Here is an 18,005-nt window from a genome sequence, read left to right on the forward strand (position 1 = left end):
TGTGATTAAAGTGGTGGGTTGGTTCTTTTACATTTTGAGAGAAGCCAATTGAGTCTAATAACAGACTAAATGCCATGTTGAGGCTGTCATTTTTAGCATCTACATGGATGGTAAAATCACCCACAAAATTTTTTTTATCTGAGATGAGCACTACATCCGATAAAAAGTCTGAGAAATCAGAGAGAAACTCTGTGTAAGGCCCAGGTGGACGATAGATGATAACAAGTAAGACTGGTTTCTGAGTTTTACAGCTGGGGTGGACAAGGCTAAGCATCAGGCTTTCAAAGGGATTAAAAGTCTGTCTGGGTCTTTGGTTGATTAATAGGCTGGTGTGGAAAATTGCTGCCCCTGCCCCCCCGGCCTGTGCTTCAAGGTTTCTGATAGTTAGAATGACTTGGGTGTGCTGATTCATTTAAACTAACATAATCGCCCACCAGGTTTCTGTAAGGCAGAGTAAATTGATTTGTTGATCAATTATTAAGTCATGTACTAACAGTGACTTGGAAGAGAGAGACCTAATATTTAATAATCACATTTCACTGTTTTACTCTTTGGTGCTGTTGAGGATACTGTATTGTTCGTTCTTTGTGATTTTTTTAAAAAGTTTTTAAAGTGTTTAAGTCATTTTTTTTGCTGGTTTTTAGTTTGTTTTTCGTCTGTTTGGGAGCTGAAACAGTCTCTAAGGGGATGGGGTTTTGGGGGGATAACAGGAGGAGAGAAGCTGCAGCGAGGTGTGTAAGACTGCAACTCTGCCTCCTGGTCCCAAATTTGGATAGTCATATTTTGGGGAGTTTAATAAATTTAGCCAGATTTCTAGAAATAAGAGCTGCTCCATCCAAAGTGGGATGGATGCCGTCTCTCCTAACAAGACCAGGTTTCCTCTAGAAAGTTTCTCAATTATCTACAAAGCCCATATTGTTTTTTGACCTTCCTCGAATTTGAAGGATGGGTCGGGTGTGTCCTTCGTGGCCCACCATATCCCAGAATTCATAGCGTGGCCCAGCCAATTTCAGTTTCCAACAATGGCGGCCGCTACTAAGTTTTAAAATTACTCTTATTGTCAAGGCTCGGCTGTGTGGCAGGCAGGAGGAGGACCCAAACGCAAAACTCACAGACACGGGGATGAACTCAAAATCACAGCTTTAATGCTGGAATGGCCGAACACAGGAAATACAAAACTAAACTGGGAAAAGTAAACTAACATACGCGAAGAGACACAGGGAGATCCACACAACATGAGGGACGACGTCACGCTGAACAGAGGGAGACGCAGACAGAAATACACAGAGGGTTAACGAGGGGAGTGGGAACACACGGGGAACACAGGTGACACTGATAATCATAACGAGACAGGGCGGGGTGAACTGAACACTGACGGGAGAGGTGAAACAGGAAGTACAGAGGAGAGAGAGCACGAGTAGAACACCAACGTAACGGGCAGGGGAGACACGGAATAAACACGAAAGGGGACGAGGGCTCATAAATACATAGAGGGCACACAGGGGGAAGAGAGAGCACGGGGAGAACTTAGACATAATGGGCAGGGGAAGCATGGAATAAAACATAAGGAGAGACGAGGGCTCACAGATACACAGAGGGGCACACAGGGAGACATGAAGGGCAAGGGATCAAAACTAGAAGCCATAAAATAAAATCACACACAAGTACAATAATACGAAAATCACAAAGAACTAAAAACGCTGGGTCAGGAGACCCAGGACCGTGACAGTACCCCCCCCTCAAGGGCTGGCTCCAGACAGCCCAAACACAGAAAAACAAAACCAAACAGAAAACAACCCAGGGCGGGCGGCGGGGGCCCAGGACGGAGGGCTCGGAACAGAAAACAAAAGAAGAGCACAGCAAACACCGGAGCCCAAGAAAATAACTCAAACACAGAGCAGTTCAGGGGGCCGACCATGCGCAAGGCAACGGCGGAGACGTGAAAACAGTTCAGGAGGCCGGCCGTGCGCAAGGCAACGGCGGAGACGTGAAAACAGTTCAGGAGGCCGGCCGTGCGCAAGGCAACGGCGGAGACGTGGAAACAGTTCAGGAGGCCGGCCGTGCGCAAGGCAACGGCGGCGGTGAAGGAGACGACGGAGCAGTTCAGGAGGCCGACCGCGCGGGAGGCGGCGGCGACGATGACAGCGCTGGTCCGGGGGCCGGCCGTGCGGAAGGCGACGGCGGCCACTCAGGCGATGACGGTGCAGTTCAGGGGGCCGGCCGCGCGGAAGGCAGCGGCGGCGGCTCTCCAGTGTCAGGCGCACCGGCCGAGGCCCGGAGGGCACAGGACCAGTCGAGACGGGACCAGGCGAAGCACAGGCTGAGGAGGCGGGACCAGGCGAAGCACAGGCTGAGGAGGCGGGACCAGGCGAAGCACAGGCTGAGGAGGCGGGACCAGGCGAAGCACAGGCTGAGGAGGCTGCAGCAGACGAAGACTCTGAGGAGGCTGCAGCAGACGAAGACTCTGAGGAGGCTGCAGCAGACGAAGACTCTGAGGAGGCTGCAGCAGACGAAGACTCTGAGGCCGGGCCAGACGAGGACGAAGACTCTGAGGCCGGGCCAGGCGGAGCTGCAGAGGCTGAGGCCGGACCAGGCGGAGCTGCAGAGGCTGAGGCCGGACCAGGCGGAGCTGCAGAGGCTGAGGCCGGACCAGGCGTAGCAGAAGCACAGGCAGAGGCTGGCCCAGGCGATGACGAAGCGGTCGCAGATGGCGGCTGGACAGGCTCCTCGGGCCCTCCAGCTGATGCAGCGTGAGGCTGGACAGGCCCTTCGGACTCTCCAGCGGAGACGTGAGGCTGAACGGGCCCCTCGGACCCTCCAGCGGAGACAGGAGGCTGAACGGGCCCCTCGGACCCTCCAGCGGAGACAGGAGGCTGAACGGGCCTCTCGGACCCTCCAGCGGAGACAGGAGGCTGAACGGGCCTCTCGGACCCTCCAGCGGGGACGAGGAGGTGCTGGCCGGGCTCACTGGAACCCCCAGCGGATGAGGCAGATGGCGGCGTGGGAGCCACGGAGTCCTGGATGAGCTCATCCGAGCTTCCAGCAGGAGCTGATGTAGAGCCAGAGAGGTTTGGGACCCCTGGCTGAATGTTAAGCCGAACAGAAGACCGTATTGCTATCGGGGACTGGGCCAATGGTTCAGGTGCGAGCTGAGCTACTGGAGGGGCGGATGAGAGTGGGAGCTGAGCTACTGATGGTGGTGAAGTAGATAACTGCACGGGGGACTGAACTGAGGGCGTCTGCACTGGCACAGGGGACTGAACTGATGTCTGTTGTAACGGAGGTGGTGAGAGTGGAGTAGGCAGTGGAGTAGATGACTTCACAGGAGAATGAACCAGAGGTGAGTGCGCAGGAGATTGAGCTAGAGGTGGTAGTGATAGTTGAGGGGAAAGTGGAGCTGGTGATTGAGTGGATGACTGTGCTAAAGGAGGCTGCACTGGGGACACTGGAGACTGCACTGGGGACACTGGAGACTGCACTGGGGACACTGGAGACTGCACTGGGGACACTGGAGACTGCACTGGGGACACTGGAGACTGCAGTGATGGTTGTAGTGGAGGTGTAACGGGTGAAGGAGTGGCTGAAGTGGCTGTGGGTCGGACGGCTAGTGGCTCAGCTACAGGGTATGGTAACGGCAGGGCTATGGGTTGAATGACTGACTGAGTAGCAGCCTGAGTGGCTGGGTGTAGTGACGGTTGTGGTGGAAGAGAAACAGGTGGTAGAGTGGATGATGGAGCTAAGGGCGACTGAGTGGCAGACCGAACTGATGACTGAAGCGATGGTAGAGGTGAAAATGGAGCTTGTGGTGGAGTTAATGGCTGAGCTAGCGGGGACACAGGAGACTGAACTGAGGGTGGCTGCGAGGGAGCTAACTGAACTGAGGGTGGCGGCGAGGGAGCTAACGGAGCTGTGAAGGGCTGCGAGGGAGCTAACGGAGCTGTGAAGGGCTGCGAGGGAGCTAACGGAGCTGTGAAGGGCTGCGAGGGAGCTAACGGAGCTGTGAAGGGCTGCGAGGGAGCTAACGGAGCTGTGAAGGGCTGCGAGGGAGCTAACGGAGCTGTGAAGGGCTGCGCAGGCGATAAGCAGCTCGCATTGACTTCCGCCACACAAAACACAGCCCCTGAATGAACAGTCATAATGTCTGGAAAAGACACAGAGTTCTCACTCACCACAGCAGGTGAATTAGAAGGCCGAATGTCCGGCTGTGGGGTGGCGCGTCGGTGGCGTGAATGCCGTTTTCTTCGGGAAGCCGGAGGTGCGGTGATGGAGGAAACCGGCAACGACGGAGAGATCGCGGCCGGCTCCTCATCCTCCGACCACATTGCTGCGAGAAAAGCAGCGGGTGAGTGACAGTCAGAGTGGAGGGTGGATGGAGAGGAGTCCAGTGGCAGTAACGTGGAAACGTTTCCCGATTGTGGCGGTCGCTGTTGCGGTATGACGAGCTCGCGAATTTGTACTGTCTCCTTGGCTTTCTGCAGATTGGACAGTAGGCCCGAAAATCCTGAGAGCTCGTGGAGATGGGGATTCCCTTTGAGAATAGCCTCGATGGCGTTTATCCCAATGGACACGGCTTTAATGTCCGAGGCGTGGGAAACTCGCTCCCACAGGCCGAAGATGCGGGCCAAATCGCTTTCCCGGGAGGAGCCTGCTGGGTCCATGTCTGGTGACGTCGTACTGTCAAGGCTCGGCTGTGTGGCAGGCAGGAGGAGGACCCAAACGCAAAACTCACAGACACGGGGATGAACTCAAAATCACAGCTTTAATGCTGGAATGGCCGAACACAGGAAATACAAAACTAAACTGGGAAAAGTAAACTAACATACGCGAAGAGACACAGGGAGATCCACACAACATGAGGGACGACGTCACGCTGAACAGAGGGAGACGCAGACAGAAATACACAGAGGGTTAACGAGGGGAGTGGGAACACACGGGGAACACAGGTGACACTGATAATCATAACGAGACAGGGCGGGGTGAACTGAACACTGACGGGAGAGGTGAAACAGGAAGTACAGAGGAGAGAGAGCACGAGTAGAACACCAACGTAACGGGCAGGGGAGACACGGAATAAACACGAAAGGGGACGAGGGCTCATAAATACATAGAGGGCACACAGGGGGAAGAGAGAGCACGGGGAGAACTTAGACATAATGGGCAGGGGAAGCATGGAATAAAACATAAGGAGAGACGAGGGCTCACAGATACACAGAGGGGCACACAGGGAGACATGAAGGGCAAGGGATCAAAACTAGAAGCCATAAAATAAAATCACACACAAGTACAATAATACGAAAATCACAAAGAACTAAAAACGCTGGGTCAGGAGACCCAGGACCGTGACACTTATTAATCTTTCTGGGTCACAAAATAAACTTTTAACATATTTTCAGGCGAGAAGGTGTGTAAACTTCAAATATCTGCTTGGTTTATCAAGACATCACATATTTGCAAAGGTGCGCCGATGTTTTCGGAGACGTCTGTTACCCGCCCGCTTGATAGCTAGCCGGGGGGTTCAATGGTCACTCGAGCCGGCGAGAGCAGCGGACTCCCGGCTTCATCGTTTTCAGACTCCCGCTGTCTTTCGCTACTCAGATTAAACCCGGCCCACGTAGACCGCGAAGGCCGGGTCCTCCGAAGGATGCAGCCGACGTTTTGGGACACAGCTTATATTTCTTAAGGGAGTGAGTTCCAAAGCCGAGTAGCGGAGCGACTGAAAGCTCTCTGCCCTAAAGTGGTAAGGCAAGCAGAAGGAACAACAAGATGAGTGGCAGATAAAGATCTGAGAGAGCGGAATTTAGATAAATCTTCGATCGCTAACAGCGTGACTCTGAAGTGCGGTACTGTATGTTTGTAACACAACAATGTCGACAAAATGTTTTGCACCGAGAATGAATGAAACCAAAGGCAACCACGGGTGCCTTTGGTTTCATTCTGTAATACTGGACTTATTTTTCTACGAAGGTTTGAACTTTGAGAATGTTTAAACAAGAGAGAAAAGTGTTAAAATATCCATGCCTGTCTGAGAAAAATGTGTGTAGTGAAGGGTTTTGCAGCCTTAAAATCTCTATAATAATTATAAAAACTAAAGTTGGCTACTTTGCAGATTTCACCTATCGCAGGTTATTTTTGGAACGTAACTCCCGCAATAAATGAAGGACCACTGTACTTAGTTTTTCATACAATGCTTCTCCATTTTGGCTCAGTTGTTGTTAAATAAATAATGACAGTGTAATCTGATGATTATTGTTTTTTGAGGTTGTAGTTACCTAATTTGAAGATCTGCTATGATACCTGATACAAACCTTAGCACTAAAATAGGGTGTCCTTTCTTTTTGCTATGACTCTAAAATGTCTGAAAAATTAAATAAAATGTGTCTCATTATTATCCAAAATATCCAAATCCAGCTCATTATTTCAACCCTGTAGTGCTGGATTGTTTATGTATGTAATTTAACATCCTCACGTATATATCAGGGGTACAGGGGACGGTGACAGGAAGGATGAAGGACCCAAATGCAGGACTCACAGACACAGAGTGATCAACACAAAAAGGCAGCTTTATTGTGTTGTAAAAACATTCTATAAAATAAACTTGAGAAAACCAAAACCAAGTAAAACAGGAAACAAGAGACATCAAAACAGGAGGCCACAACAGTCCACAATAGGGGGGGAACAGTTCTGGTGGTCACCCGCCTGGCTCCAGTGCCAAAACAGTTCAGGAGACTGACTGCGTGGGAGGCGGCGGTGAAGCAGGTGGCGTGGTTGAGCAAGCAGTGGCACGGCAGCCGCAGGCGGTTGAGTAGGTGGCACCATGGCAGCTACAAGCGGTTGAGCAAGCGGTTCCACAGAAGGTGGTGCGGTTAAGTAGGTGGCAGCACGGCAGGAGCAGGCGGTTCCAAAGGCGGTGGTGTGGTTGAGCAGGTGGCGGTGTGGCAGGAGCAGGGGCTGAGCAGGTGGCGGCACGGCAACTGTGAACGGTTGAGCAGCAAGTGATGTGGCAGCCGCTGGCAATCAAGCAGGTGGCGGTGCTGCAGCCGCAGGCCGCCTGCAGGCAGTCGCAAAGATGGTTCCACAGGCAGTTCCTGCTGGAGGCGGCACGGTTGGGCAAGCAGTGGTGCGGCACCTTCAGGCAGTTGAGCAGGTGGCGGCGCAGCAGGGGCAGGTGGCTGAGCAGGTGGCGGCATGTCAACTGCGAGTGGTTGAGCAGGAGGTTTTCGCGGCAGCCACAGGTGGTTGAGCAGGTGGCGGTGCAGCAGCCACAGGGAGCTCAGCAGGCGGTTGCACAGACAGTTCCACAGACAGTTTCTGCCGGCGGCAGCACGGTTGGGCAAGCAGTGGTGTGGCAGCCGCAGGCTGTTGAGCAGGTGGTGGCGCGGCATCTGCAGGTGGTTGAGCAGGCCATTCAGATGCAGTTCCAGCAGGCAGCGGCGCGGTTGGGCAAGCAGTGGCGCGGCAGCCACAGATGGTAGAGCAGGTGGCGCCGCGGCAGCTGCATGCGGTTGAGCAGGCGATTGAGCAGGCGGTTCCACAGACGTTGGTGTAGTTGAGTAGGTGGCAGCATGGCAGGAGCAGGCGGTTCCACTGGTGGTTCCCGCAGCTCATTCCTGCAGGTGGTTGCGCGGTGCGGAGGAGGTCCCCATCTCAGGCTGTTTGCTAGGTTCGTGTGATGGCTGCGTCGTTCTATCGTGTGGCTGCGGCAGCTACAGGATGAAGGACCAAATGCAGGACTCACAAACACGGAGGAATAACCACAAAAAGGCAGCTTTACTGAGCTATAAAAACATTTTATAAGGTAACAACGCAACAACGGACAGAGGAAAACACAGGGCTTATCAGTGACAACGATGAGGCCGCCTACAGGGAGGAGGTGGATCGTCTGGCTGAGTGGTGCGACAGAAACAACCTGCTGCTTAACACCGAGAAGACCAAGGAGCTCATCGTGGACTACAGGAGGAATGCTGACCCACATCCACCCATCCACATTAAGGGGACGGCTGTGGAGCGTGTGAGCAGCTTCAAGTTCCTGGGAGTCCACATCTCCGAGGATCTCACCTGGACGACCAACTGCTCCAAGCTGGTCAAGAAGGCTCACCAGCGCCTCTTCTTCTTGAGGACTCTGAGGAAGAACCACCTGTCCTCAGACATCCTGGTGAACTTCTATCGCTGCACCATCGAGAGCATCCTGACCAACTGTATAACAGTCTGGTACGGGAACTGCTCTGCCTCGGACCGGAAGGCGTTGCAGAGGGTCGTGAAAACTGCCCAGCGCATTGCCGGAGCACCACTTCCTGCCATAAAAGACATCTACAGGAAGCGGTGTCTGAAAAGGGCTGGGAAAATCATCAAAGACCCCAGTCACCCATCACATGGACTCTTCACCCTCCTGCCCTCTGGGAGGCGCCACAGGAGCCTCCGGACTAAGACCACCAGGTACCGGAACAGCTTCTTCCCCACAGCTGTCAGACTCCTGAACTCTGCCTCCTGACATCTGACCCACGTTAAACTCATGGACTGAACATACACACACCCACAATGGACAACTGTACCCTCAAACACAATAATAACATGGACTGAACCACCACTCACAACCACTAGCACTTTATATAGCCTCTGTAGAAACTATCTACACCCTCACTTATCTTAACTGCACTACTGTATAGCTCTGTGTAAATAATCATTCTGTACATTCGATAATCTTTAATCCTACAACTGTTTACAACTTGCATAGTTCCCATTTCTGTATAGCTGTATATCCCAGATTCTGTAAAGTTATTTATTTCATATTCTGTATAGTTTTTCATATTTATATCCTGTTCATATCCTGTACATAGCTTGTACTCACTACAGCCTGTACATACTTATAGTTATAGAATAGTCACAACATACTTCATACCGTGTACATTATAACATACCATAATAGACCCATTTCTGTAATATACTCACATATCTATATTATTGCTAATATATATTGTAATATATCTATATCACTAAAGCACTTCTGGATGGATGCAAACTGCATTTCGTTGCCCTGTACCTGTGCATGTGCAATGACAATAAAGTTGAATTCTATTCTATTCTATTCTATTAAATACACAAGAGAGTAAAAAGGGAATGGGAAACAGGAAGGAAACACAGTTGGGACTAATCTGATAAAACAAGACAGGGAGGAAACAAAACTGAAAACACTGAGCATGGGACACAAGACTGTCAAAGTAAAACAGGAAACAAGAGACATACACAAAGACGCAGACTTGACACAGTGACATGACTGACTAGGGAACCTGAAACATGGAGACATGAGTAGCTAACCATGGAACACAGGGAAAGCACAGTGACAGAAAATTAAACACTAGGAATTATAAATATAACACAAGCAGAAAACAATAAAGAAAACATAAACCATGAAAAACAACAAATCAAATACTTCATCTAAAAAACACAAAACACTGAGTCACAGACCCAGCACCATGACACAAATGTTTAGAACACACAGAAGAATTGCTTATCACAGCATTGCTCACTAAGACAACAATGCAGTGTTTTTTAAACTCTCAAAATATGATTGTGAATATTTTGATGTGGAAAGTGGGATTATCCCCATTAGCAGCATCTCCTCCTCTCTGGCGCACTGAGGATGAGGTTGATCACACAGTCTGATGTGCATATGCGCTGCATTTGTCACACTGTATTCACAAATGAGTCGCTCCATTGGACCTTAGGGTTACCAAATCTCACTTTAACCCCTGAACACAAGGATAACCTAATGAGGTCTTTGCCATCATTGATCGATAACCCCACCCATAGCCAACACCTTAACCCTGTGCTTTGGAGAAATGAAAGAAATATTTATTGTTGGAAATTTTTAATTTTTGATGCGAGTCACATAGAATAATTATTTTTATTGTCCCCTGATTACCAAAGACTTGACTTAGACCTCACAGAGTTAACCTAAGCGGCTGATCCTGCAAGTGGCAGTAATACTCCCGAGCTTGCCATTAGACAGCCCATACAGCAAGGGGCGCACTACGTTTCTCTTCACGTACAAATTGACCCCTGACCTCCTGTCGTCATCCGACCCTGAGTCTCACGTTTTCCTACTGTGACCTCAGACAGTCAGCACACTTCCGAGCTTTACCTTTAGCAGCAGGTAAAACCTCAGAAACACATTGTTCTGATTTAGTCGCGGATTTAACAGGAAGGAAAAAATGGCCGGAGTCGAGGAACTGTCCCCCGCTACGAGTTCGGTGTCTGTACGGCCCCCAGAGGACGAGATTGACGACGACGAAGATGAAGATGTAATTCCCTTATTATTCATGGGCTCTTGAAAAAAGATTGAATGAAAATGGGACTTTAGCAGTGTGTTGCACTGTTTTGTTTGCTGTGTTAGTTCCCCTGCCTAAATAGGGCAACACCAAAGCTAACTAGCTAGCTACCTACCTGAGGTATACGGTCTGTCTAACAATGCTGCAAGCTAAAAACCAGTTTCACTGTACACGAATGTATTTCATGTTCCCACTTAGATGTTAGCTAATTTTCCTGTATGTTCTTACTCATTAGAGATGCTTCTTTATTTTCTAATGCACGGCTCAAATGTTTGCTTTTTGTGGTCGTCCATAAGCTGGATGAGACGCTGATGGAGAGATTGTGGGGCCTGACTGAGATGTTTCCTGAAACGATGCGCACAGCTGCAGAGGTGTCTGCACACTGCTCAGTCTCATTGATTAAAAAGTTCTACAGGTATGTCTCTCCCCGTCTGTTGCTTTTCATTAGTAATTGCACGAATGTGTTTGTTAAGAGGCCACAGTAAAGGATATAACAGGTACAAATTCTTTGCTCGTGCCAATTAAGTCAACTCTTAACTTAAATCTGTTGGTTCAAGTATGCATTGGGTAAATGCTACAACATTATAAAGAATGGAAAAACACCAAATCACAGATTTACATATAGCAAAATGCAATATCCATCCATGGATTTTCTACAGCTTACAGGGTCTGGGGGTGAACTAATATTATTCCAGTCTTTGCATATTAGAGTCTAACTAAAAGGAGTATTAGAGTAACTAAAGGGTACCGTATAACACATTTTAAACTGCAGGTACTAATCAGGTTGGTGTTCTGTTACAGTTTTTCCCGCTCTGCGCTCTGGGTCGGCACTACCTCCTTCATGATCCTGGTGCTGCCTGTTGTGTTTGAGACAGAAAGACTACAGCTGGAGCAGCAGCAGCTACAACAGCAGAGACAGGTGAGTGTTATGGGGCACTTGAGCGTTAATTGGTAGTTGTTCAGGGGAAAAGCATTTACTGGGAAATTTCAGTGTGCAGCCTGAATAATCGATTCTTCCCCCTTTAGATCCTGTTGGGACCTAACACTGGAATGTCCGGTGGGATGCCGGGCATGATGCCTCCTGCACCCGGCAAGATGTGAGGGGGCAGGAAGGGCCGACAGGAGCCTGAGATCTGCTGTTGGAGAGGCAGCAGAGTCACTCGGAAGGAGAGACAAGAGAGAAGAGCGAAGACCTGAAGTTTAAAGAAAAAAAGGCAGAGGCTGTATGTCAGCAGCGTTCAGCTCACTCCAGCAATATTGTGGAGGAGGATGTGATGTGTGTCCAACACTTCCCTCTCGCTGTCTCTCCTTACTCCCAGGATCATGCAGAGACTGATTTCCAGAAGCACAGCTTCTGTTATTTTTCTTTTTTGGGTTCTTTTTTTTTTTTTTTTTTTTTTTAAATACTTATATCAGCATAAATAATTTCTTCATAGGGGATATCAGTTGAAGTTGGATACAGTGAAAAGAGAAGTGTGGAGGTTAGCGGTGGTATAGCTCGGTGTTTGTAGTCAGAAGAATGGTACTCTCATTGGTAGTTCAGTTCATCTTCATATGCTTATTGGTTCCCCTTGCATGTGAAGAATGAAGTTAGAATATCTGATCATATGTGACAAGTTTTATTAAATTATAAGATTGGTGTCTACATTGACCACGTGCTGTGGTTCAGTCTTTGTCTCAGATCACCAGTGTACTATATGTGTATAGTATGTCAGAGTGTAATGCCTCTCGCTTTGAACTTTCCACAGTTATTGGTTTTATCGTGTCCTCCTGGTTAAATGACGCTGATGTGTCCAGTCTTAATTGAATGTAATTTAGTTTTCCTCTGTTGTCATTCATATGACAGTATTTTATAATCTCCACTGAGCAACCCCATGATTTTGTTTTGTGTTCAACATTACTGCCACAATTAAAACACCAAATCAAATAGAAAGCCTTGTGTCTACTTTCACCTTGTTTTTGTGTGTAAGATCAAATATTTTGAGATGTTTGTCAAATGTATTAAATAATCAACAAGAGGTATCGTTGAAATTATCGTCATTCATTTATTTTTGTAATCATCATAGAGTCTGTATTTATTTCACCACATTTTGATCATAAAGTCTTGATATTGGTTATTATTTACATGAGATATTTTAGCTTGTAAGAACCATCTAACAATACTGATTCTGACAATCAGTAACTTGTCTTCAGATAAAAAGTTCCATTGTCATAGAAAAATGTTTTTATTGTATACAAATGATTAGAAATTCAGAAGTTTAGAAAGTAGTATTTAGGACAATGCTGCATTCACGTGTTGTTTCCAAAGGATTAAGATAGGAATGTGTTCCAAAGATTTCGAGAGACATAACTCCTTCAGATATTTTATGGGGATATTTGTTTAAAGCCTTAACGTCCGATGATGTAATTGGGAACACTTAAACGCAACATTAATACTAACTATTGTTTGGTCACGTTCATTTAACTGGTCAAAATAGAAATTTCCGCTTGCACCTGAAGAGTCAGAAATTCCCGCCGGTGACAAAAGGCCAGTTTTGTCATGAACACAAAAAAGCTATCTTTTAAACTTTAGACACTATATTTGTTTTTCATCCATGAGCGTACTGTAGTTGGCGTCCGATAGCTAATAATCATACGATAATCTGACAGTCTTGTTTTGTAGTTTAACCTGTTTTTCTTTGTTTGTTTGTTTGCCTTGAAAGAGCGGTGTATGGTTAGCAAAGAGTTAGCTTGATTTTAGACTGGCTAAATATCTTAGCTGAGTAATCAAAATACCTTTCATCTTTAATTCTGACCTCATTCTGCATTAAAATGAAAGTTGCAGAGGATCAAGTTGTTGAAGATGATTCTAGTTTCCAGGATGATGAGGTAAGATTTGAGTATTATTTTATTCAGTGCGTGTTAATACTATAGTGTCCCTCTTTAAAGAGGAAAAAAATATGTTAAATGAAGATTTGCCTTAAGATAAAAAAAAAAAACAATGTTTAAATAACTTAAAGTTTAAGCTATATTATATTTTGGTTACAAATATTGTATAAAGATAATACAGAAGAGTAGATTAAAACATTATGAAAAGCTATAATCTGCAGGCTTTTTAATGTTATATTTACTCTTGATCAGTTAGCTCATATAGATTTTTCCTCTGAACCTCACAGGAGTCTTTCTTCCAAGACATTGATCTCCTGCAGAAACATGGGATAGTGAGTAAACAGCTGAGCTCAAAATCACTCATCTAACAAAAAGCAATTTGAGTGTGTGAGCATCAATCTGACCCTCCTGCCGTGTGATCACAGAACATGGCAGACATCAAAAAGCTGAAGTCAGTGGGCATCTGCACTGTTAAGGGGATCCAGATGACTACCCGCAAAGCTCTGTGTAACATCAAGGGCCTGTCAGAAGCAAAAGTGGAAAAAATCAAGGAAGCTGCTGGAAAATTGCTGGTAAGACACTGCGTTTTGAATCCTTAAATATCTGCTCTGTCCTGTTTATGTCTGTAGTGGGATCAAAACGTGACTGAAAAGACGATTTGTGTTATAGTTGATTCTCTTTATGTTGTAGAATGTCGGTTTCCAGACGGCTTTTGAATACAGCGCAAGGAGGAAGCAGGTGTTCCACGTCACAACTGGGAGCCAAGAGTTTGAGTTAAGTTTTCCTCATATTGGGCCTCATTCACAAACAGTGGACAAAACCTTGTGTACCCTATTTTCATTTTACACGCAAGTCCAGCATTCATCAGTAGTTTCTCACCTGAATTCGTCCATACCTTAATTAAGAACTCCCTCAAACTATCTTTATGCATAAATTCTCGCCACTTGGATGAAGGCTAGAAGGTCACAAAAAATGTAAACAAACGTCTTTGTTTTTGGTATTAGTCCAAAAAGTCAGAGACAGAAAATTTGCTCATATTTATCATCCCTTTCTCAAGTCAGGAACCTTGAAATTATTTTGGAGAATGATCTTAGATTTGATAATCATATTCAGAAAATATTAAAACTTAAGATTGGTGAGAAATTGATCCATGCTTTTAGGTTAGCAAACAAGCAGGTTGAATTATTGTAACGCTCAATTTGCAGGAGTCTCCAGGTCATCAGTAGGACGAATCAGTTCTTATAGATGTGAAAATGTGACCCCACTATTGAAGTCACTTCATTGGCTTTCAGTGCTAGTTCATAAGCCTCTCTGTTGCTTGACCCCTCCAATGTGTCTTTGACTTACTAATTGTTTATAACCCGGTCAAACCTCTCACTGTGCTGAGGTTGCTTTGGTTACTGTGGTCCTGTTCTTTGGAACAAGCTGCCTGCTGACCAGAGGTCATATGCATCTGTGCCGACATTAAAAAAAACCCCTCAAAATGTTTTTGTTACATTAATTAGCGGTGCATGTGTGTTCTTTGTAAAGTTTAATTGAGCTTTTGTTGTAATTGAGCTTTTATTTTGTTTTCACTGCCTTAAAACCTACATAGGTTTTTATGTTTTTGTCTCCCGTGTTCATCAGACTGAGTTTAAGTATAATCAGTTGTGCTATTTAAACAAAAAAGTCATTGACATTGTTGAGCTGACAGATCAGACACTCCTCAGATCCTCACTCTTCTTCCTTTTGTGTGGTCTGTGTTCAGAGCACACATTCAGACTGCACATTTTCTTCCGTTAGGTTGTTCTGTTTGTTTTGTATAATTTTTTATGTCGAAACTTTTCCTTTTCTTACCCTAGAAGACTTCTTGTCTCAGGGGAGATAAAGTTCATCACTTTGTTTATTTGTTTAACCCGAAACCTCCCTTTTGTTATTAACCATTGTCCCTTCTCAGCTGACTCTTTTTAAAAGCTGTGCACTTTCTGGCTTCCTCCTCAGGCACTGTTTCAGTTCCTTCAGTCATAAATTATCCAGTTTTGTTTGTTTGTTTTTTTCAACTTCCCCGCAGTTCACGCAGATAACAGGTAGCGAGCGGTCGTCTACTGGCTCAGAATGCTTGTAGTTCAATAAAATACACACAGTTGTGAATCTCAGGGTTATTTTTCACTGAACTTTGTGCATGCAGTAATCACACTAGACTTTCTTCTTTGCTTCATAGCTTTAGCATATTAATAGATAAATTGGCAGTAACATGGAGGATATAGGAGGTTTTTGAGATTTATCAACAGCAGCGTTAGTATTGATTAAACCGATGATTTTACATGTATGTGAACTGTGTCTCTGCAGTAAATTGCTGGGTGGAGGTGTAGAGAGTATGGCGATCACAGAGGCCTTTGGAGGTGAGCAGACACCCCCCTGTAATGCGTTCCTCTCTGATGTTTTCTCATCTAAATTCATGAATACATTTCAAATTCATGAATTTACTCTCAGTATGTCTTCTTCTAGAGTTTCGCACAGGAAAAACCCAGCTGTCTCACACGCTCTGTGGTGAGTAAAGAATCTTTTTTGTTGGTTTTTAGCTTCCTGATACAGAGTAGTTTAAAACGCGTTCTTTGTCATTCAGTCACTGCTCAGTTGCCGGGCGAGGATGGATACTCGGGCGGAAAAGTAATCTTCATTGACACGGAGAACACCTTGTATCCTTGGAATGAGCACGGCACAAATATATACCAGCTGAAACGCTGCCATGTAACGCTGATGGTAATCTGCCTCCTATTTTCCTTGACTTGTACTTGTCTGATTTGAGTCGCCCGGACAGACTGAGAGACATCGCTGACAGGTTTAACGTGGACCATGATGCCGTGCTGGACAACGTGCTTTACGCCCGAGCCTACACTAGTACGAACATGCATTACAGTTGATTTAGACTGACTTTTTTAGAGCATTTTATAAAGAACTGAAAACTCTGCAGGTGAACACCAGATGGAGCTGTTGGACTTTGTAGCAGCCAAATTTCATGAAGAAGGAGGCGTGTTCAAGCTGTTGGTAAGCAAGAGAACTTTTCTTCTGATATTGGTTTTAGTCATCAACTCTGTAAATCTAATCAAGGTGGAGAACAACACCTAGAAACCGGGTTTCCCTGTTTCTCTGGCCTTTCACTCTGCTTGTGTGCTCGTCGTTGGTAGATTATCGACTCCATCATGGCTCTGTTCAGAGTGGACTTCTCTGGCAGAGGGGAGCTCGCTGAGCGGCAGCAGAAACTGGCCCAGATGCTTTCAAGGCTGCAGAAAATCTCTGAAGGTCTGAATCAGGATTCTCGGTTTTTGTGTGTAAATATTTATGCCATTAACACCTTATCTTTTACACGAACTGTTGGAAACAGAAGTTGCTGGTGGTTGACTGGAAATAGCACCCTGATCATTTTCCTCATATAGTAACCTTTATGTATAAGGAATGTCGGATAAACAATCATCAACATGGAGACAGAATGTTTTTAAAGCTTTGAGATGAGTGTTTCCACTGACTGTGAACTGACTGTGAAACAGTGCGCTAATTGGGCCAATGACTTGTGATTTGTAACTCCTTAGCCACAAAAAATCTTCCATTTTGACAGATGAGGACCAGAAGTTTTTTTGCACCTACAACTCTCACCATCTGGTGACCTTATATAGACTGTAGGTTTAAAGCACTTCCACTTTGGCTTCGTTTTTCCAACCTGGAAGCTAGGTCCTAGAGGTGGGAGTCACCAGGCACCCCATGATGCACGCTTAACAACTCATGAGCTGCTTAAGAGAATATTACATTGATCTTTCACTTTTGAGCTCAGCAGCTTTCTTGGTCTATAAGAATGTAACTAGAATACAACCAGCTGAGTCTGTGTTCATTGACAATGCCTCATTCAGACTGATTGCAGTCTGTTTGCATTCATGAGACAGCAACTATTTACAAACCTTCAACTATCTCTGTGGGTGATTGCGATTCTTAAACCGATGCTTGCGTTCAAACTGACTCTGATCTATGTTTTCGTCAGAGTACAACGTAGCTGTGTTTATTACCAACCAAATGACAGCTGATCCTGGAGCCGGAATGACGTAAGATAGCGCAGATTCCCTCATGCTTACAAATAGGAGGTTTTCTGATAAAAACGCCGTGTGAAACACTGCTGAGATGTTCTCACCCATTTCAGGTTTCAAGCTGATCCCAAGAAGCCAATTGGTGGGCACATCCTGGCCCACGCTTCCACCACACGCATCAGCTTGAGGAAGGGGCGTGGGGAGATGAGAATCGCCAAGATATTTGACAGGTATTTAGCAGTTCAAGGGCAATTTTCATAGTGATCAGTTTAATTATTAATGACTTGGATCAAGTATAAGACATGATATGACACTGTAGTGACAAAGATGTGAACGTGAGCAAAGCGTGAAAAGTCTTAGATAAATGTTCTACACTCATCTGTCTCTTCGTGTTTGCTTCCAGTCCTGATATGCCTGAGAATGAGGCAACCTTTGCCATCTCTGCTGGAGGAGTTACTGATGCCAAAGATTGAAGTATAATTGAAGTATAATAAAAGGAAAAGATGAGACTTGCATGTTAACACTGTTCCTTGCTAACCCGTCAACTTGTTAGTTATATTATTTATTTATTTATTAATAGCTTCATTAACCTTGTGTAATTTGTTAAAGATTAAAGTCTGACATATAGTATTGTACTATTTGGTGGTGGTGTTGTTTCTGTTTGAGAGATTGTTATGAAATTAATAAAGAATAAAAATCCCTTTTCTGATGTTTCATACTTGGGTTTCATTGGGGGGGGGGCTGCAAGACTGACTGT

At 46.0% G+C, this 18,005-nt stretch overlaps 2 protein-coding genes across 2 annotated transcripts; both read left to right on the forward strand.

Moving 5' to 3' along the window:
* The first annotated feature begins 10,039 nt into the window (after nucleotides 1-10,039).
* Nucleotides 10,040-12,343, forward strand: tomm22 (translocase of outer mitochondrial membrane 22 homolog (yeast)). The gene is made up of 4 exons (XM_085465698.1): nucleotides 10,040-10,298; nucleotides 10,622-10,740; nucleotides 11,127-11,244; nucleotides 11,352-12,343. Exons 1-4 carry the CDS (start codon nucleotides 10,209-10,211, stop codon nucleotides 11,424-11,426), a joined length of 402 nt encoding a protein of 133 aa, XP_085321824.1. The 5' UTR covers nucleotides 10,040-10,208; the 3' UTR covers nucleotides 11,427-12,343.
* Nucleotides 12,344-12,803: 460 nt separating this feature from the next.
* Nucleotides 12,804-17,948, forward strand: dmc1 (DNA meiotic recombinase 1). Its single transcript, XM_085465697.1, has 13 exons — nucleotides 12,804-13,193; nucleotides 13,481-13,525; nucleotides 13,619-13,765; nucleotides 13,884-13,966; nucleotides 15,522-15,574; nucleotides 15,681-15,722; nucleotides 15,799-15,871; nucleotides 15,982-16,073; nucleotides 16,147-16,220; nucleotides 16,361-16,475; nucleotides 17,206-17,266; nucleotides 17,362-17,478; nucleotides 17,652-17,948. Exons 1-13 carry the CDS (start codon nucleotides 13,137-13,139, stop codon nucleotides 17,719-17,721), a joined length of 1,029 nt encoding a protein of 342 aa, XP_085321823.1. The 5' UTR covers nucleotides 12,804-13,136; the 3' UTR covers nucleotides 17,722-17,948.
* The last annotated feature ends 57 nt before the right edge of the window (nucleotides 17,949-18,005 follow it).

The sequence above is a fragment of the Copadichromis virginalis genome, linkage group LG8, assembly GCF_057382275.1.
Source record: "Copadichromis virginalis isolate Kocher_CV1m ecotype Utaka linkage group LG8, C_Virginalis_male_GT1.1, whole genome shotgun sequence".
Lineage (NCBI taxonomy): Eukaryota > Metazoa > Chordata > Actinopteri > Cichliformes > Cichlidae > Copadichromis > Copadichromis virginalis.